Genomic DNA, 24,185 nt, shown 5'->3' on the forward strand with positions numbered 1-24,185 from the left:
CTGGCGACACGGCCACGCGGTCATGTATTGGGCAGGAATTCCTTTAGTCGTGTTGTGCACGGCCTGCAACGCCCGCCCGGACCAACACGGGCGGCCCGACCGGTTCATTTCCCGCGGGGGGCGCGCGGCCTCACCGACTTGGGGCCACGCCTCCCCGCGCCTACACGGGAGCCACCGGACGTCCCCTTCCTTACCGAGACCTACGAGTAGTACTACCAAGTAGTAGTACTATAGTACGAGTGCCTTATCGTGTTTTGGAACACGGCTCCCGTCATCCTGGTCCCTAGTCCAGACTCCTACTGTCACTACTCATATTCCCATCATCCCCTCCCCCCCCCCCCCCGGTTCCTCGCACCCGGCCAGCATCACCAGCTTCCCCTTCACACCGGCTTTCCTCCCCCTCATCTCTCCCCCGATCCTCCCCCGCCACTTGACATCATGGCACCACAAGGTGCTGTGGTCCCGGTGGTTGGATCGGCTGTTGTTAATCAGCCTGCCACCTTCCAATCGGAGATCCCCAAGGCCAGTAGCGGTAACGGGGTCATGCTACCAATGGCTACTGTTCAGCGAGAATTCCCCGAGCTGCAGACTCACCAATATGTCTCAACATGTCTGTACCTGATACCTGCCACGCGTCGTAATCCCTAGCTTGCAGTAGTAGTCACAAATAGTCACGGAAGCTAGCTGGGGAAGAAACACGGGAACACGCCCCCTAGGGCAACGGGAGGCCCCATGCCAAAAGTTCCACGATCTTCACAGGTCTCCGGGGTCGTGTTGATCATCATGACCGCCACATCGGCCATCGGTGGACACACAAGAGGTGCTGTAGTAATGTCATCATTTCATTAATATGCCATGTCATCATAACCAACCCAACAGGGAAGGGGGAAATACCCCCCCTCCTTGAATGCCAGATGATTTCCTGTGATTTCCCGGTGAACCCATAAACACAAAAACATCCCAGAGACCAGGCAAGGAAACCGAAACAAGGAAACCACAAGGCTCACCGAGACGAGCATCCGATCAGTGCAGAGTACATGTCTCCCCTTAGATCCACCCATCTCCTGCCGCCCCCGTTGCGGGGGACGTGGGGGATGCCCTATCCAGTCCAAAGTCCAGCCGGGGCATGTCCAGCTTGGGCGGCGCCTCATCCGGCTTCTTGTTGCCCCCGGCACCCTTCCTGGGCGAGGTCTTGGCCGAGACTGTGGGGGGCGGCCCGAACCTCACATCCTTGTAATCCCACCCGTCCTCCGCCGCCGCCGCGACCCACGTCCGCAGCCCGTCGTGCACGCTGCCGTAGAACTTCTCCTTGCAAAGCCGCATGCTGCCTCCCATGCACCGTTCCCATCCCGAAATACGAAGCTCTCCGCGGAGGGCATTGCGTGCCTGAGTTGTTGGCGTGCACGCGAGGATGGCATTCATCAGGTCCAGGTGCGACGCCAGGTAGTTGGTAGCATCCCATTCCACGCCGCCGACGTATGGCGCAGCTGGCACCGGCGGACGCTCTTGAGGGAAGTGCCGCTGCATATATGTCTGCGGCTCCGCACAGACGGGTGTCGTTGGCGTTGAGACCTCGTCAACAGGCCCATACTTCTTGTCCGAGGGCAGTGCCACGACATTCAGATTGTGGAGGAAGATCCAGAAGACTTCCTTAGTCACGCTGACAACCTCCTTGTTCCATACCCGGTACGGCCGCTCCCGGTGCATTTCTAGCACAAAAGGTAGCGGGCGATCACTCTCCTTGGGCTCTGGGTCTCTCAGATACCGCAGGACATTCTTGGCCCGGACCACTCGCTCCGTCGTGCTGCCTGACTCGATATATGTGAACAAGACAGACGTGATGATATTTCGGGTGGTGAACTCGCTCGGTCCCTTCTTCTCGGGGTCGAAGAGCATGTGCAAAAGCTTCGGGATCAAGTCGGCGTGGATGGTGTTCAGGTATTGTATCGCAACAGCCGTCGTGGTGAGGGCTTTCAAACATAGGAGGTTCTCGTGCAGAAGCGCATCCTCGTGCTCCTCCCTGGATATCCGGTCAGCAACCCATCTACTAATCACTGTACGTTAGAGACGACCTACCTCCACTCCACCTCCATGATACGGTTCAACAATCCCACAATCTCTTTCATACCACCCTGCTGGATGAACTCCTCGATCCACGAGACAGTCTCGTTCCGCAGCAGGAGGCGGAGCTTGTGAAGCTTACCCACTTCGACCACCTCCGGCTTCTGAACCTTTCTCAGGTAACCCACGTAGTCTGCAGGACCCTGCTGAAGCTTGATCTTGGACAGGAAAGAGGTGGAAGTGGACTGGCCCGATGATGACGTTGGCCTATCCCTCACGACACTCTCTGTTGATTTGCTTCGAAAGTGTCGCCCAAGAGTACCCTCCTTGGCGGTCTTCTTGGACGGCGACCTGCTGTCCTTACGCCCTCGAGAAAAGGTGAAGCTCCTCCCCCGAGAGTGTTTCGACCGGTCGCCCTCGCCGTCGGAGCCGTTGGTGACGGCACCCTCGTCGTCCTTGCTATCGAGGCTGTCCGTCCTGCTGGGACGGTCCGTCTTAGCAGCCTGCATCTCTGCCCAGTCTTGGCGAATAAACTCCATTTTGATGGTGTCGTTGAGGTTGCGCATCTTGTACCGCTGGTTCTCGGGGATGTTGCGACGGTCCAGCATCGCTTCGAGATGCGCATCAATATCCTTGGGATCCAGTACCGGCTCCTGCCTCTCCACAGGCGGAGTGGGCGCGGCTGACCTGGTCCGGCTGTGACCTCTCCTTCCTCCCGTCAGGGCGCTCAACGCCTTGCTTCGGTGGCTGCTCGTCGAGGCGTGGGTCGACGCTGAATCCACCGCCGGTACATAGGATCTGGGGGGTGGGTGCATGGTGGGGGGAACTTGATAGGACTTGGGTCTCTCTTTCACCGCCTGCCTTGCGCTCCTGTAGGAATCATGGCCGCTGCCATGTCTACTGATGTCGGCACTCGCTCGACCTGCCGGCTTGTAGTGACGCGCCGACACATCACTCGCGAACTGGGCATAGATGGGGGTCGGGGGAGTCATGTCCCGAGGTTCGTGTGGGGATCTGTTCTCCTTGTCCTTGGCCATTTGAGCCTCATCATCGAACGCCATCTTGTACAGATTCCTCAGCGACTTGGGCCGCGTCAGGAGCCCCGCAAGACTGGCAGTTGATTTCTTCTTCTTGGAGGGAGACAGCTCGCGTGCTGACTTTGCCTCCTTGGATAGATCCCTTGTGCTCGATGGTTTAAACGGGTTGCCGCTCAGGACGCTCTTGGTGGGCGACCTCGAACGCTCCCGCGTATTGTCTCTCGGCTCGTCTCGCGAGGCCCGAGGGGCTCGGGGGGCGGCCTCCTGCTGGTTCTTCTGCAGCTCGCCCAGTGCCCCCGGGTTGTTCTTGGCGAATCGACCGGCGCCCATGGTGGCGTCTTGCTCGGTGACGTGCTGGATCTCTGCGGACAGCGGCTCGGGGACGAGGGCTTCTCCCTTGGAAGGCTGGCGGCGGTGGACAAAGGACTTGATGACGGAGGACTTGCTTCTCAGATGCTGCCCTGCATGCTGAGGAGTAGCAGCACCGTCGCCCGGTGCCATAGCTGGTCTTGGGAACAGCCCGCAGTCAAGATATGGAAGAGGAGGGGGAAAGCGGCTGTGTCGAAGAAGGGGAAAAGAAGCTCCTGCCGAAGAAAAGAGGATGCAAGGGGGCAGGAATCAGGCCATTGTCAAGGGACAAAGGTTGAAGAATTACCGCGAGCCCCAGAGTCGGTCTGCGTCGAGGTTGAGGGTTCAATGCAAGGTTGGGAGTGTGGAGTGATGTGGAGTGGTCTGTTTACGGGGGACAGTTGCTGTGGCGACGCGCTACGCTACACGTACCTACAGGCTACACCCACCTATCTTATCGGGCCCACAGGCGGCATGTCAACTGTCAACTTTCCACTGTGGCGTGCACGCCTCGCCCCGTTGGCAGTGCAGGAGAGTCACACTGCCTGCAGGAAAAGTAAGTCCAGAGTACGTGGAACAACACGAGATGAACTGATTCACTCTCCCGCGTGTTTTGCTTTCATCGATGTCAGCTCCGGGCGGCAGGTTGGACAAAATGACACGGTGATGCACTGACGGCGCAGCCGGAAAGCATTGACCGCCGACAATTTCGATCGACAACTCACAACTCATTGATAAATTGCCAAGGAACTACTCCGTAATATCCGTACAGTTCATTTTGACGCGACACTATTGTATAATTGTTACTCAATGTTTCTGGGGACCAATTGCTCTCCCCCGGGCCTTGTCCGTCGTCATAGGTACCCTTCTCACATGTCTTGCACGGTAATAATGTTGTCGAGCCCAACAACAGACACTTTGGCTGTCCGCCCAAGCAGCCTTCCCCATGCTTAAAAATTCAATCCATTGGACCCCGCTCTCCGTGTATCCTCGCTGAGCAGAGACATCATTTCGCCTAGCGGCAGAAAACCGTGTTGTGCTGCGAACCCTTCACACACTTCATTCCCCTAGCCCTGCAGTCGTCGGAGATGTGGAGGACATAGTCCCAGCCGCAGACCATGACTTTGTCGGAGAAACACACGTAGTATCCGGGCGGGTCGCAAGGGTATTCGCCCGGGCCTGCCGGTGAAGCGGCCACGAGCAGGGGCAATATTGCCAGGACGGCTGTGAAGCGCATTGTAGATATACGAGTACTCGTATTCCTAGCTACGCTGTACGAGTGCTTGTGTGTTTGATAACAGGACGAGTGGAGTGGGTATGTGGGCACTCGAGAGGGCTCTGGTCGAGGCAAGACTCAAGAGAGCGCGCCACTTGAGAAGGAAACCAACTGCATTATATACCTCCTCTAAAGCTGGAGCGAGTGGCTCTTCGAACCAACACTGCGAGAAAGCGGTATAACACTTGTAGTCTTACACGCGTTGGTAGAGCTTGAGCAACGATTTCTCATCATCAGACAACATCCGGAAATCCGCATGAGAAAACAGCCAATGAAAGGTCGTGGGGTAGTTGGGAGACTCTAAGTAACGCGCCACATCACGGAGCGAAGCCAACCAAGGAACAGCTAACTACAACACGGGAAGTATGCCGCGCAGCACGTATAACGGCTAGCTGAACTCGGCCGGTTTACCCGTAGGATCAAGTCTTCGAGTCTCTACCGTATCCCGCCATAGGAACATGCGACCCAGCGGCACGGCCATGAGGGCGCGAGGAAACACTGTTTGCGGAAAATACTGACACTTGGAACCAGTGATCCGGGTATGTGCAACTTCGGCCGTGGCCCCGATTTCTGGATGCCTGATTGATTGACTGGCGAATCATGAGTGCATAGGCACGGGTTAAGATGCCAGAACCTACAGCAGCTACTAGCAACAAGACGCGCTGGGGATATGTATACCCATGTATATAAGCACGTCTGTTTCTCTGGGTGGCGATGTAAAACAGTACTGCAATGTTCTAAAGGCATAGATAATAGTGGTTTGGAATACACGGGCCTCCGAGTATCGGGGATGTATCGGGGATGTAGCGGGGGGATAGCGGGGGTATATCGGGGCTTCACGGCCGTCACAGTCCGTGGTGGAGATGCCGAGGCCGATGTCTAATCGCCGGTCTCCTCCAGCTTCTCGGAGTCCGGAACCTAGCCCAAAATTCGAGACGCCCTTCTGGAACCAGCCATTGCCAGTGACCCAAGTTCATTGGCTTCCTGGGAAGATACCCCATACAATCTGGATCTGTGTAATCACCATGTGGCGTGCGCGGCATTCTGCTCGGGTGCTCTGGAGAAGATGAGTCCACGCCCCCCAGGGCGTGGGTGGGGCAGCATCGGCGACCAATCGGAGGCGGGACGCCCGAAGTCAGTGGACTTCCCAAAAAGCTAGGAGCTCGAGACGGCCGGCTATTCGAATACGCGCCTGTGCGGCTCGCTGAGTCGGCGCAAGCTGATGGAAGAGTTTAGTCTGTGGAGAGCACGGGGAAGAAGTTTAGTCTAAGGTTGGGGACGAAGCTGGTGGATAATGTTGGAGATGGGACGGTTTTGGAGAAACGAAGCCACAAGGGACATAATTGGAGGGGCAAAGTTGGAGGACAAGGTCAGAAGGCTGGGTTGAGGGGACAACATTGGGAGGAACAAAAATGGAAGACAAAACATTTACTCCGTACGCAGTTTGCGATTGAAATTGAGATATTGGCCAATTTGGGTATATTTTCCTAATTTTTTTGCGTCTCTCTGGAGATCGCCCCAATCTAGTAATGTACACTAAAACGAATTCGCTACCCCTCATCCCTCCATCCCGCCCCCCTCTACAGGTGCGACTGGGTGGCACCAAACTGCTTGCCCTTGTAGCCCGCGGGTGCGAGGATGACATTGTACTCGAGGTCGAGGGTGGCCTTGTCGTCGCCCTCGAGGGGCTTGAAGTCCACGACAAGATCGTCCTTGACGGCGAAGACGGTGTCGGTAGCTAGCCAGGGGTCGTCCTTGGGGTAGAGCTGGGTGGTGCAGCCCTTGTACTCGGGGTGGGTGACCTGGGGAGTCTTTTGTTAGTATTTCTTGCTAGACTAGAGAATTGGCGGAAGGAAGGCCTACCATGATGTGGATATGGGCGGGGCGCATAGGGTGGCGGTCCATGAGCTTGAGGAGGTCGTAAGAGGGCCCGTCGGTGGGCAGCGAGTAGGCAGTGGGGTGGTAGCAGTAGAACCAGTACTGGCCATTCTCATCGGCCCTGAACTTGCCGCGCAGGTTGTTGGGGCTCTGGTTCTCGGGGTCCTGGAAGTCGTAGCGGCCGTTGGCGCTGGCCTGCCAGATGTCGAAGACGGCGCCGGGGATGGGCTTGCCCGTCAGCAGGTCTGTGATGGTGCCGTGCATCTTGGCGACGCGGCCCTGGGGGTTGGGGTTCTGGATGATGGTGCCACCGTTCTCGCGGAAGGGCGCGTTAGGCGACCAGAAGGGGCCCAGGATGGAGGAGGAGGTGGGGTCGATGTCGCCCTCGGCGATGATCTTGTTGGCGATCTCATCGACCAGCCTGAACGGTCAGTATACTATACTACCATAGTATATGCTGGGAGGGGAACAAAAAGGACGTACGACTCGAGGCCCAGAACGTCGGACACGCGGTGCGCCTCATTGCGAGTCTTGGTAGAGCACTGGCCAACAGCGTTGATGAAGTGCACACCGGTCATCCACTCGTCGTTGGTGAGCTCGACCTCGCGCGCAAAGTCGTGGAGGTGCCTGAGGAGGCTGCTGAAGAGCTGGCGATTGCGAGGAGTGACGTTGGAACCCATGGTGTCAATGACATGCTGAGTAAACTGGGGGTCAAAGCGGCTGGTGCGCTCGGCGCCGTTGGGCTGGGAAGAGGCCATTGCGAATGTTAGAGATGAGAGCGAGGCTGGATGGGAGGCGAGAGATGTAAGGGAAGAGGATGGATGAAGATGGGCATAGATGGAGAGGCGGGACCTGGAGGCTACAGCTTATATATACATAGTAATATCGTCAAGGGAGACATGGAGCATCCCATGGTAATGCGTCCTCGCTGATAGGTAAGACCGGATGAAGCTGCTCAATTCCGGTCTCGAGAGACGCCATGGGGCGTGGACGAAACGTGTTTCCCCACGATACTCTTTCTGAGCACCTTAGAGGCTCAGTCTGGCCGTGTCCGCAAGAGAGGGCCCTTATTGCGCGAGTCGCGACTCGTTGCCCATTGCCGTGCTCGTTCCCGAGTTGCCCTCAACCCCACCACCCAAACCAACCCGCCAAACCCAAAAGGGGGGGTAAAGATTCATCCCCTCGCCAACTGCGCTGCCATTTGCACCCATTGCTGCTTGTTCCCCCGACCCGGCCGGAAAAAAGATACACTCGCTCATCCTGGGCTTCGGCGCCGACCAGAGGGGCCGACCAGCTCCATAATCCGGGGTCGAGAATGCCCTTGACTCGAGTCTCGAACCCTCCGTCACCACATCGTCGACTCACCCCGTCATCACCACCACTACATCACCCCGACCAACCCATCGCATGCGTGGCCTCGTTACCCGAGCTCGCACAATGCCTATCCACCACCTCATGGTCGGCACCTGGACTCCTCCGGGTGCCATCTTCACCTTTGCCTTCAACGACGAGACCCTCAGCCTCGAGCTGGTCAAGCGCACAGAGATCCCCAAGGATGAACCCATCTCGTGGATGACCTTTGACGTAGGCTCTTCTACTTCAGGACCCCCACACCATGGACCCCCTCGCTGACAATTATCACAGCATGCCAAGAAGAACATCTACGGCGCCGCCATGAAGAAGTGGTCCAGCTTCGCCATCGAGTCGCCCACCTCCATCGTCCACCAGGCATCCCACCCCATGCTTCACCACCGTCCGTCTCTCCCCAACCCTCAACCGCGTCACTGGAAGACATGTACTAACACCTCCCAGCCCTGGCCGCCTCTCCCGACACCAACACCCGCGCCATCTTCCTCCTCGCCGCCCAGAAGCCCCCCTACGCCGTCTACTGCAACCCCTTCTACTCCCACGCCGGCCACGGCTCCATCTTCTCCGTCTCCCCCTCAGGCGCCCTCGACGCGAACGTCCAGAACTACGAGTACCAGCCCAACTCGGGCATCCACGGCATGGTCTTCGACCCCACCGAGACCTACCTCTACTCGGCCGACCTCAAGGCCAACAAGCTCTGGGTCCACCGCAAGCGCCAGCCGGACTCCCCCGAACTCGACCTCGTCGGCTCCGTCGAGTGCCCGGACCCGCGCGACCACCCCCGGTGGGTCGCCATGCACCCCACGGGCAACTACCTCTACGCGCTCATGGAGAAGGGCAACCGCATCTGCGAGTACCTCGTCGACCCGGCCACGCGCCTGCCCGTGTACACGCACCGCCACTGGCCGCTCATTCCGCCCGGCATCCCCGACCGCTGGACCCAGTACCGCGCCGACGTGTGCTCCCTGTCCTTCTCGGGCCGCTACCTCTTCGCCTCGTCGCGCGCCAACAGCTTCGACCTGACGGGCTACGTCGCCGCCTTCCGCCTCACCGACAGCGGCAGCGTCGAGCGCCAGATCTGCCTCAACCCCACGCCGACCAGCGGCGGGCACAGCAACGCCATCATCCCGTGCGACTGGTCCGACGAGTGGGTCGCCATCACCGACGACCAGGAGGGCTGGCTGGAGATTTACCGCTGGCAGGACGAGTTCCTCGCCAGGGTGGCCCGGGTCCGTGTGCCCGAGCCTGGGTTCGGCATGAACACCATCTGGTACGATTAGTATCCAGTAGGACTGAATTATATATAAAAAAAAAAAAAAAAAAAAAAAAAGAACTCATGCGAGGGAGACAATGTTAGAAGTACATTGGAATATGATAATGACTACATGTACATTTGCCCTGCGGGGAAGACTCCTATCGCTGGTATAACAAACACATAAATCTCACAACCGAATGCTAGACCCCCCTTGCGTCCCCAATATAACCCGCTGCCGCGCCTAGGGGACCCCTATCTACTAGCTCTGGCCCCCATTTGCTTTAGGGTGACTCACTCCATCTTCCGAGCCACGCCGATTGAGCAGTGGCGTCCTCTCGCCGGTAGCACCGCCGTTTGTCAGCCCAGCCGACCCATCCGCCGACCATGACCGCTGGGGCACCCTGACACTGCTGGCAGTCGAGTGCGAGTTGCCGAGACCCTGCTTGGTCTTGAAGACCTGGCCGCGCGTGTGCAGGGGCTTGGCAGCGCTGTTGGCGGGGCCGAGCCGGAGCTTCGGACGCACGTCCTTGAGCGATCCCCTCATCGGCTCCGGCTCCCCGTCCATGCGTCCATCGGGGCCGGCCGAGCTGCGGCGCTTCATGAAGATGGCCGTCCTTGGCCTGCTCTCATGGCCGCCGTTATCGCTCTGTGCGCTGTACGACCCGACCTGGATCGTGTTGCCTTCGCCATCTTCGGCAATGTCAACGAGGACAGGGTGCTCCGTTGTCTTCTTAGCAGCGGCGGCTGCAGCGGCGGCTTCAATTCGGCGAGCCCTAGGAGCAGGGGTTAGACGTCTAATGGCCTTGTGGACATCTACATACACATCCGACTCGTCAACAATCTCCCTAATCTTCTGTTAGCGGCGGTCACCATAGCCTGTGGCCCGAGTGCCAACTTACTCTCCGATGAGTTCTTCAATAACGTCTTCCAGGGTGACAACACCAAGAGCTCCGTGGTCCTCGCCAGGAAATTCGGAGACCAGGACCAGATGGGATTTGCCCTCCTGGAAGAAGTTGATAATGTCCAGACAACTTGTCTCAGGCCGGGTCTCGACAACAGCGCCCAGCTGCACGTCACGGACAGGAATGTTATCCTCGGGGTCGTAGGTGATGAGGGTCTTCACGAGCAGGATGCCCACAAAGTCGGAGGAGTGGCCGGAGCGGTAGACGGGGATTCTCGAGTAGCCAGACGAGAGGATGTTGTCGACCGTCTTCTCGTCCAGGATGTGATCCTCCGAGAGGGTAAAGACGTCGTCCATGGGGGTCATGACCTCGCGTACCGGCTTCTCCTTCAAGTCGAGCACAGCAGTAATGATGGTCACCTCATCCTGGTTCAGACGCTCCGACAGCTCACCAAGGGACTTGTGCAGTGTCACAAGGGTCTTAAGGCCACTCTTCTTATACACGGTTCCGTGGTCTTCTCCAAGAATCCAATCAAGAAGCTTGGCAGTTGGCCACGCGATAGGGCTCATGATATACATGAGAAGGAGGACCGGCTTCGACATGTAGCCGCCGATGGGCAGGCCATATCGGACACAGATGGATTGGGGAACGATCTCGCCAAAAATGACTATGAGGTCTCACGTTAGCCAAGCATCAGCCATAGATGCAGAACGGCACAACTCACCGATGAGTACGGTACTGCCCACGACGGCTGCGATACCTCCGCCCAGAGTTCGGTCGAGGACGACAGGAAGCGACTCGTTGACAATGACATTAGAGAGCAGAAGTGTCACAAGCACCCAATGCTTGCCCTTGTTTAGAAGATCCAGCACTCTCCTCGCATTCTTATGCTGCGGTTCCGTAGGATCTCCTTGAAGGACCTGGAGGTAGATGCTGTCCTGTCCCATCAATCTATAAATGGTCAGCCATCATGCGAACAACTCTGGCAAACATCAGGAACGTACGCGATGGTCAGACCCGCAAACACGCCTCCGATCAATGTCAGGGCCAGGGAGGCAATAGCAAGGACCCAAAGAGGCGTCCCCCCAGCTTCAGCCTCCTCTTCGCCATGCCCCCGTGCCGTCAAGGGCGCCGCGGCGACAGTAGTGTAGCCAATGCTCAGTAGCCGTCCCATGCCAAGCACGGCAGGACGCAAGGCCCCAGCTCCATTCGAAGCACCGCTTCGTCGCATCCCTTCGAGTTTTCTGCCCGCGGTCGATGGATCAAGGTCAATGATCGGTCGATAGGACTAAGGCCGAGATGATGAACGCGAAGCCGTTGATGGGAGGGCTCGACGATCTTGGCGGGGAGGGAGGGAGCCAACCAGCAAACGGAAAATTGCTCGTGCGACGCCGAAGCAGTAACTCCAAGCTCCCGGCAGATGGAGACAAGACTCAATCGACGTGCGAATAAGGCGAAAACTCCACCGATACCGTAGTGGCCGTCAGAAGGCAACTCGGTCCCACAGCGAGTCTGGATCGATGAGCAATCGAATCGATTAGAAGCTTTGGAAGATGGGTTGATGGTCTCAAAGTTTCGCCAGGCCCAAGGACGGCCTGGAGCTTGCGCGTACTGATGCTTGGCATCCGGTGCAGCGCCCTGAAGCCGGGGCCCGTATTGGCTGGGCTTCAGTGGAGTTGTACCCTACCAACGACAGCCAAGGTGGGGCTCAGATAGTGTTTTTTGATTGGTTAGCCTCGCAGCTACGAGCAGCTCCAGTGGATCAGAGCTGCAAAAGACGTCACCACGCGAGTAGCCTCAAAAGTGGCTCTCGTCAACCTCACGCCTGACACTTGCGACTGACCTTCACCAAATCATCAAACGTTGTTGACTGGAATTGTATCTTGCGCCATGTATAATAACTAAGGTATCTTGTTGAAAGAAGCTGACCGAATAGGTTAGGAAGAAATCATCTACTGCTTCGACCGCGGTACGTTTGTGCGTATCTAGAGCCTCACCATGCTGACATCCAGAACACCCTCGGATTTCCTCAGATCTTCCAGGACCTCGACACTCATCTGTGCGTCAACTCCCAAAATCATCAATGCCTCTTGGTGTTCCTGCCCATTCCCGTTTTCCTCTGTATTCGCCGCGACAATGTCAAGGCTGCCAACCTGCATGAACCGAATGTTGATGCCACGCTGGCCCAGCACCGTACCGACGCCACCAATCTTACCTGGCTGGTCGTAGTTGTGCAAGATGATAAGGGTTCCCTCAGGTGAGAAGGTGGCGTTGAAACGGTCAAGCTTGGAGATGTACGACCTCTGGTCGGAAGTATACCCCTCGATGATCTGCTCGCTACCCTCTTTGCCGTCACCGTTGTCGTGGGCCCTCAATGTGACGAGATTGGCGTACAGGAGGTCTTTGGTCTCGTTGTTGTAAGTCTCGTTGATGACAATACCCTTTTCCTTGGCAATTAGGGTCGCATTGACAATGTTGACGTGCGAGTCGCTGATGGAAGCGACGAGCCCCTTGACCAGGGCTGCAAACAGAGGTTTGGTGTTTGGTATTGTTGCCAGATCCCCGTGGTAGGTCAGCTCAAACTTGCGGCCACCGACCATACCTCCCTTGCTTCCGACGAAGTGCTGCGTGTACAGACGGCCCATCTTCTCGACCAGCTGCACCGATGGCTGGAGCTTGCGGTGCACTTCGGGCAGAATGATAGGTGCATTGACGGCGCTGGTTGGGAGTCCACCGCGCAGAATCTCCAGCACCTGGGTGCATACGTCCAAGGAGACATTCTCCTGGGCTTCCACTGTCGACGCTCCGAGATGGGGCGTTGCAACGACCTTAGGGTGCTTGGTGAGCTGAGCAGCGACAGAGTCAGGCTTAGGAGGCTCGGATGTAAAGACATCCAGCCCGGCTCCGCCGATCCAGCCCTCATCCAGGGCCTTCAGGAGTGCCGCTTCATTGTAAACACCCCCTCTTGCTACATTGAGTACCCTAGCCGTCTTCTTCATCTTTTTCAGCTCCTCCTCCCCTATCAGATCGAGGGTCGTGGCGAGAAGAGGAGTGTGGATGGTGAGGAAGTCGACTTCGGGGAGAATATCTGCCAGCGAGGACCGCAGCTCAACGCCTTCTTGGCGGGCAATATCGGCACTGGCATAAGGGTCGACAGCGACAATCTTCATCCCGAGGCCCTTGGCCATTCGGGCAACCTTGAGACCGACTTTGCCGAGTCCAATGATGCCCAGCGTCTTCCGGCCCACCTCGATGCCTACGAGCTTGCTTCGCTCCCACTTGCCTTCCTTGAGTGTTCCATCGGCACGACCGACATGCCTAGCTGTCGACATAAGCAGGGCAATTGTATGCTCCGCAGCGGCCACGATATTTCCGGCCGGCGAGTTGACGACGATGATTCCCTGAGCCGTGGCGGCTGGGACATCAATGTTGTCGACTCCGACACCGGCGCGGGCAACAACCTTGAGCTTCTTCCCCGCCTGGAGAAGCTCGGCTGTCACCTTTGTTTCGGAGCGCACAATGAGGCCATGGTAGTTGGGGATCTTGCTGATGATCTCGTCTGCAGACAGACCAGTGATGTTGTCCACGTCAAAGTGAGGTGTTAGCAATGCTAGACCGTCTGGGGAGACCTTCTCGGGGACGAAAATACGCGGTCTCGCCGAGCCCGCTTGAGAAGGTGATGGGCCGAGTGCCGAAGGAGCCATAATGGAAGTCGATCTTGGAGTGGAAGTATTGGATGGGATGAATTAGGTCAGGTTCCTGTTTGGTGCTGGAGAAATTCCCAAATGCGTTGAAATCTTGCGAGGGGAATGACGGCTTAGAGGGCGGCTAAGACGAGCCGATTTTTGGGCAGGACTGACACCCGTGTCTAGGTGCAACGAGGTGATGCTGCCCAATGGGCCGTCTTGTCGCGTCATGAAGCGCAAGTGGCAGGCAAGTGGCAGGCAAGTGACACAAATGATGAGCAAGTTTCCCCCAGTGATGATACCTAATGCCATTATCCAACTTCTGACCCCCACGTCGCCCTGCACAGCAATAAGCACACACTCTCCATTGGGAGAAGCCACAGGCTAGGCTAGCATGCATCGGTGGTGATAGAGTTGGAAAAGCACCACTCACGGAAGATGCCCCTCCCATCCCCACGTTTCAATGGTGACCCCTGCTGGGAGAGCCACCCCCGCGATTAACACGGAGGGGCCCGATGGGGGTGGGGCAGGTACCTGTTCCAGGGATCTAGGGCTCCATCCAGGGACCCTGAGTGAGTTCCGACATCAATGTTGGAGATTACGACTCGTAGGCTGGGCTTGGTAGTTCGGGGCGTTTTTTGCCCAAGAATCCCGCCACGGTGGGTGTTTCTGCAAGAACGATACCACCAATCCACGAGGTAGGTGCAGTGGTCGACTTCTCAATGGTCAACAGTCAACTCGCCTACTATCATTCCCAATTCAAAGACGCTGCCCAGAATACACCCATTCAAAATATTCCACTATATCTAATAACCACACACTTCATTTTACCATCCAACTATTCAAAAGTTGTCCTTGCCACTGAACCGCTCGTTCTGGACAACCTCAACCCAGTAACCGTCAGGGTCCAGCAGGAAGGCCACGTTCTTCATACGCCCGTCCGTAAGTCTCTTCTTCCAATTGCACTGAAGATCTTCGAAGCGCTTGCATGCATTATCAAGGTTATCCACCGAGATGCCTGATGGGAAACAGTCAGCTCGACTCTGAGACTTGTGTGTTTGAAGTGGGAACCTACAGATGTGTCCAAAGCCCTGCGGCTGGTCGTTGCCGTTGTGGTACTTGAATTTCTCGTCCTTCTCCGTTCCGTAATTCCAAGTAAGCTCGAGCAGACCCTCCAAGATAGGGGAGTCGGATTCCGGCACGACGGGGCGGCCGCCAGTGTAGCCGAGGAAGTAGAGGTTGAAACCAGCAGCTTCGTTCTTAATGGTGCGGACGAGAGTCATGCCGAGGTCTTCCTGGTAAAACTTGAGAGACTTCTCAATGTCCTTGACGCGGAGCATGGTGTGGTTCTGCGACTGTCAGAAGACTGCAACTCCCATCAACTGCAACCAACTTACCATGCGATACGTCCCGACGTCAGTCACCTTGATATCCGCCGTCTCCTCTAGCGGCTTCTGTCCCACAATCTCAACCCAGTAGCCATCGGGATCCAGCGCAAACGCAATGTTCTTCATGCGCCCATCCGTCAACTTCTTCTGGAACTTGTACCCGGCATCCTCAACACGCTGGCAGGCGGCCTGGATATGGTCGACGCTGATGCAGGTGTGTCCAAAGCCGCGGTGGGGCTCCTTGTTGCCATTATTGACAACGTACTCGGGATCATTCTCCGTCCCGTAGTTGTGAGTCAGCTCGATGAGGCCCTCCCGGTCAAAGACCGAGTTGCCATGTGAGACAGCCGTGGGTCCATCATAACCCAGGAAGTAGAGGTCAAACTTGCTGTCGGGGAACTCGAGCTTCCTGATAAGGCTCATGCCCAGGAACTCATAAAACTTGACTTTCATAGGGTAGCGGCCGGTTAGCGGGGTTATCAGGAGGAGGGTGGACATCAAGGTGTTTTCTCCCATACGTACCCGACTCTTTGGGATCCTTGACTCGGATCCTAGGCCGTTGGGTTAGCGTCCAAGCTTCGTCCCCAAGAAACGCCCAAATGGAAACGGTATCACTAACATAGAGTGGTTAAACTTGTAGTTCTGTGGGTTCGTGGTGGCCATGGTGGCTAGCTTTCGAGCTTGTTGCTCTACCAATAAGTAATTAGCGAATATGGCGCATCATTGAGAGGGGTCACGAGTCGAGACTCACTCGGTAGCTGAGGGGCAGTCGCCGGCTTTGTAGGGATGGTCAAGATGTTCTGGATAGCTCGAATTCGACTCACTGCCTGCCAAAGGGTCATTTGTTCAGCGTTCTAGAATGGTGATGTCCTCAAGCGGGGGTTTCAAATCGCATTTGGAGTTCTTCATCGGCCTTACGTCAACCGTTGCCCCGCCACCTCACCCTGCCCCACCAAGCATCAGTGATAACGAGCTCAAGGATGAATACCTAGGCAGAGGGAAAACCAATCAAAAATTGGGATTCTTCCATTAAGCTATTCTCACTAGGGTTCTATGCCATAGCAAAACAATTCATTTTTCTATGCTATGAAAGACTGGCCTGTCCACGTAGTTGTCGCTTGTAGTACACTTTGAATGGGGACGTCAAGTACGAATATTCACCGCAAGGTCAAACAAGACGGCCTCAGCATTGGCATCCATTCCGGCTCAGCCTTTATTTATGCAGCAAGGGTCCGCCCACTGATATATACTAGTACTACTACTGCCCTATAGTAGTATCAAATGTCGACCTGGTAGACCCCGACCATCGGAAGGTTGGTGCAGATTGGACACATCTCAAACCCACATCTGTCGGCAACCTAGAGGTATAGGGTACTCCGTATTACTGGTGCGGTGCCAAGTTTGAGCCGCCTGAGACATGTCAACGGTCACATGGCTTGGCACTCAGGACACACACCCCCAATAGAAGACGGATCGCTCTATAAACTCTCAATTGAGTCATCGAAGGCAAACCTGTTTGGTAATTGAACGAGATCTGGATACTGGAGCAAACGAATCCAAGTGCTTGGCCGCATCCGGATTGGCTGGGAGACCGAGAGCCCCGCGGACCCCGCGCTCCGCTGCAGCCGAACGCAGCCTCCCAGAGCACCTGACCGGCCGACAGCCAGTGCCCTGAGGCCGCTGACGCCAATCCCTTCTGGTGGCACTAAGCAGGGCGGAGTGCTGCAGGAGAACGGCTCCACTGAATCCGGTCGACCACCTGGCACAACCCCCAAATCCCCTTCTGTCCTCTCGACATTTCTCTCCTCTTCTCTGACCGACCACGCACCAACGACCGAGTCATCAGCCACCACGTTTTATACAAACCCGTCCACAACGCAGCCCACAGCTCTCAACAGAAGCTTCTTCCCTTACCACAAGTTCGATATCAATTGCAACCTTCTGCACAGGCCCACCACCGCCGCAACTCAACCTCTCCAGCCGATACCGCTCGCTGGATTTGCCACCGCACAAACCTCGAACCAAGTTCCCAAAGACAACCCCGAGAAATCAAGAGCAATGGCGCCCATGAATTACCAGTGTAGTAATTTAAGTAGTAATTACGGCGAGGACGCTGTCCAGAAGGTCAACGTCCTTGCCTCTTGCTACATCGTCGACGCCGGCGCCAACCTCAAGGGCCTCCATTACTGCACTACCCTGGCTGCAGGTATGTACTCACCCCATCTGAGAGCAGCATCTCCATATATCATCCCAGATACTGACTTTTCTCCTGCAGGGGCCGAGTGGTATTCCTGAGGTCCCCTCCTCAGGACTACCATCTCCACCAACAAGCCCCCCCCTCGCCGCGCTAACCTCGTCTAACGAGCTCGCCTTCCTGCCCAAGCAGAAGAAGCGCGACATCCCGGGCCGCCGCCTGGGGCGACGAGGGGGGGCAGCACTATCGATCAGGGAAGAATGTGAGAGATTCTTTTGCGAGACCATGAAGACGGCTTTCCAAGGTGAGCGGAATCCGTCCATGAATGGCTCCGGCCTGTCGGGTGCTTTATTGCCGACGCCGCCACCGGATAACCACTTCCCGGCGTCCTTCCGCCACGCCAGCGACTCCCAGTCCGGCCACTACGGCCGCGGCTTCGAGGTGGACGCCTGGATGGAAGTCTGGGACTACGCCGGCGGCGCGAGCTTCCGTGCCTTTGTTGCCAACGACGGCGAGGAGAAGACCCTCTTCGTCTTCTTTGACATCGAAGGCACCCTTGGAAGAGACTTGAAGAAAGCGTGAGTGCTTTATCCTAATTGACTCCTTTTTCTTTTTGTATGTCTCAGATGCTGACATGAAAACAGCCTTATGGCTCTCATCGAGTTGTCGGACGGTCCTCTAGACTGTTCGCAGATTGTGACTTGCATCGACCGCCGCTTGCCTGCGCAGGAGGCTCTCGAGCTGTCCAAAAGTCTACAGTGGGTTGGGTTCGAAATGACCACGCTTGACCACTGGGCTGGTGACCTGGACGTCACTAGCAAAAATTGGGTGTTGATGGGCATGGAAGTTTAGTGTTTTATGAGATGCCGAGTTGTCGTTGCTTCTTCCCATTCTTTCCCCTTCTCCTGGCACTCTATTATCCCATACAGACTGATTAGCAGTAATATGTGTTGGTCGTACCGGAGTACTAGGACATGAACCGACTTTTTTCTTTCTTTTTTTCTTTTGCATGTCGGTCAGGCGCATTCGGACAATTGCACTTAATAGTAGCATAGCTTGAAGTAACTTAAATTGAACGCCGAGTCTTGTCTATTGCCACCTTTTCCTTCTATTAGTGTCTATAGATCGCCTTCAAATTGCCGGACAACGAGCCCCTTCTCTTGCAGGTAATCCTTGACCTGCCTCACGGTATACTCGCCCCTGTGGAACATGCCAGCGCCCAGAGCGGCATCGGTCCTCGTTTCGTTGAACACCTCCTCAAAGTGGCCGGGGTTGCCGGCGCCGCTCGAGGCAATGACGGGGATCTTGATGGCGCTCTTGACCTGCTCAATGAGCTCTAGGTCAAAGCCGCTGTTGGTGCCGTCCTTGTCGATGCAGTTGAGCAGGATCTCGCCGGCGCCCATGGCCTCGACGGCCTGGACGAGCTCGACGACGTCCATGTCGCGCGTCTCGCGGCCACCCTTGATGGTGCAGGCGTACCAGCAGTACCGCTCACCCTTGGGGCCGGGGAACCGCGTCTCGATGGTGGCGTGGCGCGTGGCGTCGCGCCCGTTGGGAACATAGACACGCTTGGGGTCGATGCTGACAACGACGGCTTGGTTGCCGTAAGCGCGCGAAATTTGCTCAATGGCCGTGTTTCCAAACAGCTTGCGGCCCAGCGAGTAGTACTCTTCGGCAGCGAGAACGGCATCGGAGCCAATGGAGACCTTATCGGCGCCGGACTTAAAGTACATGGTGGCAATCTCGAGGGCCGAGACTTTGGTGCCGTCCGTGTCGACGGTGTCACGGATGCCGCCGCCAATTGTCAGGGGGACAAAGACAGTCTTTGACGTCTGGCGGAGAATCTCGAGCATGGGCAGGTCGGCGAGCGGGCAGTCCCGGAAGGAGGTGATGTTGAGGAAGGTCACTTCGTCGGCACCGTCCTCATAATAGCGTTTGGCGAGCTCGACTGGCTTTCCGAGATTGCGGACATTGCGATCGGAGCCTTTCTCGCGGACGTCATACTGGTCTCCCTTGGTAACGACGAGGTCGCCTTGATCGTTGGTGCGCACGTCGAGGCAGGCAATCACACGGCGAGTCAGGCCGTCCTTGAACTGCAGATCCTCTGAAGCGTCGGCGGACGGGGATCCTAGATTCCTGGCCCCCTCACCCGTAAGAAAGGCGCGAATTGTGCGCAGGCCTGCGATACCAGATTTCTCGGGGTGGAACTGCGTAGCGTAGATGTTACCCTTGGCGACAGCTCCGACAAACGTCTCTCCACCGTATGTGCCCGTTGCCACGGTCCAGCCCTGCTCTTCGAGCTCTCCCTTCTTATACGCCTCCCGATATGAGTGGACATAGTAGTATTTCGACTCTGGTCGCAGATCGTACATAGGCTTTCCGGCGGTGTTGGCGCTATTCCATCCAATATGCGGAACAGATTTGTCGGAGTCGTCGAATCGACCGAGTGATGATTTGATCACTCCCAAACCGGGGACGCCTGGATCCTCCACTGAGCCCTCAAAGAGTGCCTGGAGGCCAACGCAGACGCCCATAAAGGGCTTTCCCGAGTCGATATGGGCTCGTATGGCGGGGAGGTAGCCGGCCTGAGAGAGCTGGGACATGCAGTGGCCAAAGTGGCCAACGCCCGGTAGGATGAGTTTCTATACCAAGTTAGCTGCCATGGAGTAAAGAGATGCGAAACAAAACGTAGACTCACCTCTGCCCTGGGAACGTCTTCCGGAGACCTGATCCAGTCGACCTGGTATCCCAGCTTCTCAATGGCGTTGACCAGACTCCTCACGTTGCCGGCAACATAGTCTAGTAGGTGAACGGTGGGCATCTTGCCCGACTCTGGATCAAATAATCGATAGAAAGATGCGTGTATACTCTGGCGGCGGAATGTTTCAGATCAATTGTCACCGGTATCGAGAGGGTCTGGCACAAGTCATAGCATAGAAGTAGAATATGATGGGGCGGCAGTGTGAGTCAAAATTGTTGGCGAGAACTAGGTTCGCGATGCGATAGCGGGGCAGCTAGTTAAGCCAGGGCAGATTAGCGATGACGGACAGCGCTGCCCCGCCTGCTAAACCCCTGCACTCTCGTGGCGTCTGTACGTACTGGTATGTATTTTGTACTGCCTAGGTTGTGCCACACTTGACCGGCTTCGAGGGCTCCGTAAAGGGCAATGACCTCTGGAATTTCACCCCGACTTGTCGCCCCCATTGATTGCAATTCCTCTCTTCTCTCACCTTGCCGCTAATTGCAGGATCTACCCGTCAACGCACTCCCAATGGCAATCGGCACGGTCGCTGCCAGGTTAGGGAGTGAAACACTCCCTCGTCAACGCGTCTTTGGGAATCACAATGGCTGAACAGTCGAACGTTTCGGCTGTCCTAGGAGACGGGGCCCTCGGGGCAGACCAACCCGCAGCCATAGGTGCGGAACAGGCTTCGAGGCCAACAGAGGAGGATGGGGATAGCGAATGGGAATACGAGTACTCTTCTACGGAGACCGAGGTACGCCCCAAGCATCCAAGTTGTCGGCGCCTGGCGAGACTAACATTTGCAGACCTACTACCTGACTGTCGAGCTCTCTTATCCTGAATTCAAAAGCGCAGCCCCCCCGAATCCGCATCACAGCCGTGGAGGCTACTACAAAAAATGGTTGACGCAACCGCAAGACGCCACCGAACCTACTACGGCAGCGCGATCGTATAGTCGTGCACCCAACCCCCCAAGGCCAGACCACAACGATGATAATGATGAAGAGCCGGTGCCTGGAGCCGAAGAAGATATGCTCGACATTGATCCTAACCTTCGAACCGATGCAGGGATGGAAGCAGACGGCGGCACCGGTCGGGCCCCAGAGGGCGATACCGATCAACCCGGGCAAGATAACCAACGGGAAGAGGAAGACGAAGCGGAACAAAGCGAGCGGGAAGACTTGGCTCCCTTGCAAGATATTCAAATTCTGGATCTCCATTCTCGCCGGCCCATCATTTCATACAGAGGCCGTGTATTCGAGGGACAATGGGGAGAGATGATAGGCACTGACCTTATACTGGCTCGTCATGATCCCAACTCTCAGAGCCAACTCCCTGCACTTCGCAACCTCCCTGGCGATGTCGACATCTTGGCAGCCAGCGCCTCGAGGATATTGACTACTGAGAAGATTTTGGAGCCCAGGGTGCCTGAGGAGGACACCCTAGAGCCTATCCGCAAAGAGTGGAACATAAACATCCCTGTTGGTAAGCACAAGAGTGGGGAGAGGGCACAACAGGCGGATTTCCTAGAGAAGTTGATTGCGCTCAAAATTAAAAAGGGCGAGGAGGATAAGGTAACGGTCTATGCAAGAGACGGCGAGGGCAAGCATTTCCAAGATGATAAGGACCCCAGCTATCGTCCAAGGAGGAAAAGAATTTCAGGCCACTACGAGGATGGGGAAGAAGGCGAATCCTGGAGGAAGAGGCGTCGCTCGGGAAGGCCTCCCGGCAGGCCACGCAAGACAGTCTCAGAAACGTCAAGGCCAATATCGCATGAGGAAACGGACCCTGAGGCATTGTCCGTACCAACCCCGGTGCGGTGGGCCGATCTAGAGGGCGGAGACAGACGCGGCGGGGAGTTGGAGGACATCGATGAGAATGAAGAAGGGGAGCAGGAGGAGGAGGATCTCTCCAGTGAAGGCGACGACGACGAAGGCGAAAGTGATGAGAGTGCCGACGACGAAGAAGACGAAATTGAGGAAAATGCCGACGATGAGGAGGACGATATCGACGACGATGACGAAGACACTGGGGAGGAGGGCGACACAGTAATGACACGAGACTAAGCTTAAAGTCACCTATTGGCGACTATTGAAGCTCTGAATTCCTCCGATATACGCGACTACCTGGCATCTATATCTGGGTCTGTCATTCCCCACCACCCGTCAGCACCTCTTCGACATGGCATAACCCGTTGAGGTGCAGCATACTTAGCCAAGCATTAAGATGGGCTCTCTTACCCCAGACCAATGGTGTGGTGTCGCGGAACTACATCCTACTGGGGCACCTGACATCATTCGAGCATTTGATGAGGTAGTAACACGCCGTTAGCGAGTGAAGGGCATTCTAAGTGGAGAGGCGGCGTGATGCTGAACTACGCGGTAACAGGTAGAATCGGGAAGGAATAGATGCCCAGCGTAATCCAAATTTTAACACCCACCGAGGATCGTGGGATCGGGGATCGGGGTGCCCCGTTACTCGTTGCCGTTTTATATCGGCTATGATCCCGGATCACTAGAATTTGATGTTCTGAGTCTCCATGCATACTGGCTGCTGCGTTTTAGACTTGTGTACTTGGGGTGACTTAGATTCGGCCACCCTCCCTTATATATATTCGTAGTATGTGGAACTATAGGTCCATCACTGGCCAACACGCACCCTGGTCCATCATTTACACAGCACTAAGCCCCTTTCTACTCATACCGAATCCACTGATCAACCTCTACTACTAGGTATGTAAGGCACCTCTAAACACTGGCAAACATTGAATACAAATCTTCTCTCTTTTATATCCCACACATCCACCGGAACCTCAGCCATGCAGAAAATAACATTACTCTATTATTTTCAGCTACGCCCCAAAAACTAGAAACATATACTAATCTGCCTCGCCATTGCACCGTTTTATCTTATATTCGAGTGTTCGGTGCGGCGATAGCAATATACGGACGGATGCTGAGCCTCAAGTTCGCCATAAAGAAGCGTTTCCGAGCGGCTACCAAAGTCGACTCCTCTAGCCGGACCTAAACTAGAGACGACTAGGGTAGAGGTAGTACCTGTTGTTGCTAGCACAGCTTCTACATCGTTCTTGGATCTACCGGTTGAAATCCACTTGCGAACCTACAAACTTGCATTCGATAGTGATGTGCTGCTGGTGGAGCCCGGCATCTATAGCCCTTACTAAGGCATGGCGCCAGCTTCGTGGCAGCGAGGGCAGCATATCTGCAGAGATACCGACCCTCCCAGCGAGGGACTTCGCTTCAATATCGGCTACAGGGCCTCTTACTTGCACCTGGCTCCAATCCCAAGTCGAAAGCACCGTCGCGTCATCGAAAATCGGCATGCCAGGCTATTGTGCGCCTATGTTAACGTCCACTCGCGACGTCGACCCGCAAAATATACAAATCTGATGCCCTCATGCCGCATCGTATATACCGATATGCTGGACATGCTGTATGCCAACATCACGCTATGTCTGTTGGGGCCCGAACTGATACGCTTCTTCACCCGGAATGCAAGTCCCGAAGGTTTGCGTCGCGTGCGGTTCTGCCATGTCGCGCTGTCTATGCAGTCAGATAAACGGAAATTCAAGGCCCTGAAGCGCAGAATGGAGAAGGCCATCCTGACGGTCCGCGACGAATTTCCGAGCCTCAAGCAATTACCCGTGGAGGTGGCTCTGGCATATGGTCAGCCGTCGGATCCGCACGACTTTTGGGCGCGGTTGAGAGACGCGCTGGGCGTTTTCCGGGACTTGGATGCGTTCGTCCTGAAGGTCTCGATACACGGCCGCTCCTCACTCTCAGACTACGGTATTCCCCCCTCCGAGATTTTGAGCTCGTGGGACGATGCCGAGTATGCAGCCTTGGAGGAGCCTATCACTCGGAAAGGAAGTGAGTTTGGGTATCTCTAGCTTCGAGGGGACTAGTTGCACTATTCACGTTCCATCGATAATATATACGAGTACGTAGTACATAGGTCCTCATTGAGAGCGGGGTGCGGAACCCGAGCGGTGCCATGTGGCAACCTTGCCAGTCTCCCCAACAACAGAT

At 56.1% G+C, this 24,185-nt stretch overlaps 10 protein-coding genes across 10 annotated transcripts; 4 read left to right on the forward strand and 6 right to left on the reverse strand.

Annotated features, from left to right (window-relative positions):
• Positions 1 to 1,047: 1,047 nt before the first annotated feature.
• ACO1O0_001702 (armadillo-type protein) lies at positions 1,048 to 3,599 on the reverse strand (the record flags this gene model as incomplete). The annotated part of the gene is made up of 2 exons (XM_083191185.1): positions 1,048 to 2,020; positions 2,077 to 3,599. 2 exons carry the CDS (start codon positions 3,597 to 3,599, stop codon positions 1,048 to 1,050), a joined length of 2,496 nt encoding a protein of 831 aa, XP_083052399.1.
• A 2,703-nt stretch (positions 3,600 to 6,302) lies between these two features.
• ACO1O0_001703 (Intradiol ring-cleavage dioxygenase) lies at positions 6,303 to 7,358 on the reverse strand (the record flags this gene model as incomplete). Its single annotated transcript, XM_083191186.1, has 3 exons — positions 6,303 to 6,524; positions 6,586 to 7,021; positions 7,084 to 7,358. The coding sequence occupies 3 exons, from the start codon at positions 7,356 to 7,358 to the stop codon at positions 6,303 to 6,305; spliced, it is 933 nt and encodes a 310-aa protein (XP_083052400.1).
• A 649-nt stretch (positions 7,359 to 8,007) lies between these two features.
• ACO1O0_001704 (carboxy-cis,cis-muconate cyclase) lies at positions 8,008 to 9,248 on the forward strand (the record flags this gene model as incomplete). The annotated part of the gene is made up of 3 exons (XM_083191187.1): positions 8,008 to 8,184; positions 8,245 to 8,353; positions 8,413 to 9,248. 3 exons carry the CDS (start codon positions 8,008 to 8,010, stop codon positions 9,246 to 9,248), a joined length of 1,122 nt encoding a protein of 373 aa, XP_083052401.1.
• A 234-nt stretch (positions 9,249 to 9,482) lies between these two features.
• Positions 9,483 to 11,356, reverse strand: MAM3 (uncharacterized protein; the record flags this gene model as incomplete). Its single annotated transcript, XM_083191188.1, has 4 exons — positions 9,483 to 10,068; positions 10,123 to 10,792; positions 10,850 to 11,076; positions 11,130 to 11,356. The coding sequence occupies 4 exons, from the start codon at positions 11,354 to 11,356 to the stop codon at positions 9,483 to 9,485; spliced, it is 1,710 nt and encodes a 569-aa protein (XP_083052402.1).
• Positions 11,357 to 12,110: 754 nt separating this feature from the next.
• ACO1O0_001706 (uncharacterized protein) lies at positions 12,111 to 13,829 on the reverse strand (the record flags this gene model as incomplete). Its single annotated transcript, XM_083191189.1, has 1 exon — positions 12,111 to 13,829. The coding sequence occupies one exon, from the start codon at positions 13,827 to 13,829 to the stop codon at positions 12,111 to 12,113; it is 1,719 nt and encodes a 572-aa protein (XP_083052403.1).
• An 824-nt stretch (positions 13,830 to 14,653) lies between these two features.
• GLO1 (lactoylglutathione lyase GLO1) lies at positions 14,654 to 15,862 on the reverse strand (the record flags this gene model as incomplete). Its single annotated transcript, XM_083191190.1, has 5 exons — positions 14,654 to 14,829; positions 14,887 to 15,160; positions 15,209 to 15,645; positions 15,722 to 15,750; positions 15,819 to 15,862. 5 exons carry the CDS (start codon positions 15,860 to 15,862, stop codon positions 14,654 to 14,656), a joined length of 960 nt encoding a protein of 319 aa, XP_083052404.1.
• A 1,395-nt stretch (positions 15,863 to 17,257) lies between these two features.
• ACO1O0_001708 (acyl-CoA N-acyltransferase) lies at positions 17,258 to 18,245 on the forward strand (the record flags this gene model as incomplete). The annotated part of the gene is made up of 3 exons (XM_083191191.1): positions 17,258 to 17,405; positions 17,509 to 17,971; positions 18,038 to 18,245. 3 exons carry the CDS (start codon positions 17,258 to 17,260, stop codon positions 18,243 to 18,245), a joined length of 819 nt encoding a protein of 272 aa, XP_083052405.1.
• Positions 18,246 to 18,511: 266 nt separating this feature from the next.
• HIS7 (imidazoleglycerol-phosphate synthase) lies at positions 18,512 to 20,214 on the reverse strand (the record flags this gene model as incomplete). The annotated part of the gene is made up of 2 exons (XM_083191192.1): positions 18,512 to 20,035; positions 20,092 to 20,214. 2 exons carry the CDS (start codon positions 20,212 to 20,214, stop codon positions 18,512 to 18,514), a joined length of 1,647 nt encoding a protein of 548 aa, XP_083052406.1.
• A 523-nt stretch (positions 20,215 to 20,737) lies between these two features.
• Positions 20,738 to 22,202, forward strand: ACO1O0_001710 (TFIIIC subunit 6 family protein; the record flags this gene model as incomplete). The annotated part of the gene is made up of 2 exons (XM_083191193.1): positions 20,738 to 20,890; positions 20,943 to 22,202. The coding sequence occupies 2 exons, from the start codon at positions 20,738 to 20,740 to the stop codon at positions 22,200 to 22,202; spliced, it is 1,413 nt and encodes a 470-aa protein (XP_083052407.1).
• A 1,343-nt stretch (positions 22,203 to 23,545) lies between these two features.
• ACO1O0_001711 (uncharacterized protein) lies at positions 23,546 to 24,046 on the forward strand (the record flags this gene model as incomplete). Its single annotated transcript, XM_083191194.1, has 1 exon — positions 23,546 to 24,046. The coding sequence occupies one exon, from the start codon at positions 23,546 to 23,548 to the stop codon at positions 24,044 to 24,046; it is 501 nt and encodes a 166-aa protein (XP_083052408.1).
• Between the last annotated feature and the right edge of the window lie 139 nt (positions 24,047 to 24,185).

Source organism: Amphichorda felina, assembly GCF_050947745.1.
Source record: "Amphichorda felina strain 45539 chromosome Unknown scaffold_2, whole genome shotgun sequence".
Classification (NCBI taxonomy): Eukaryota; Fungi; Ascomycota; class Sordariomycetes; order Hypocreales; family Bionectriaceae; genus Amphichorda; species Amphichorda felina.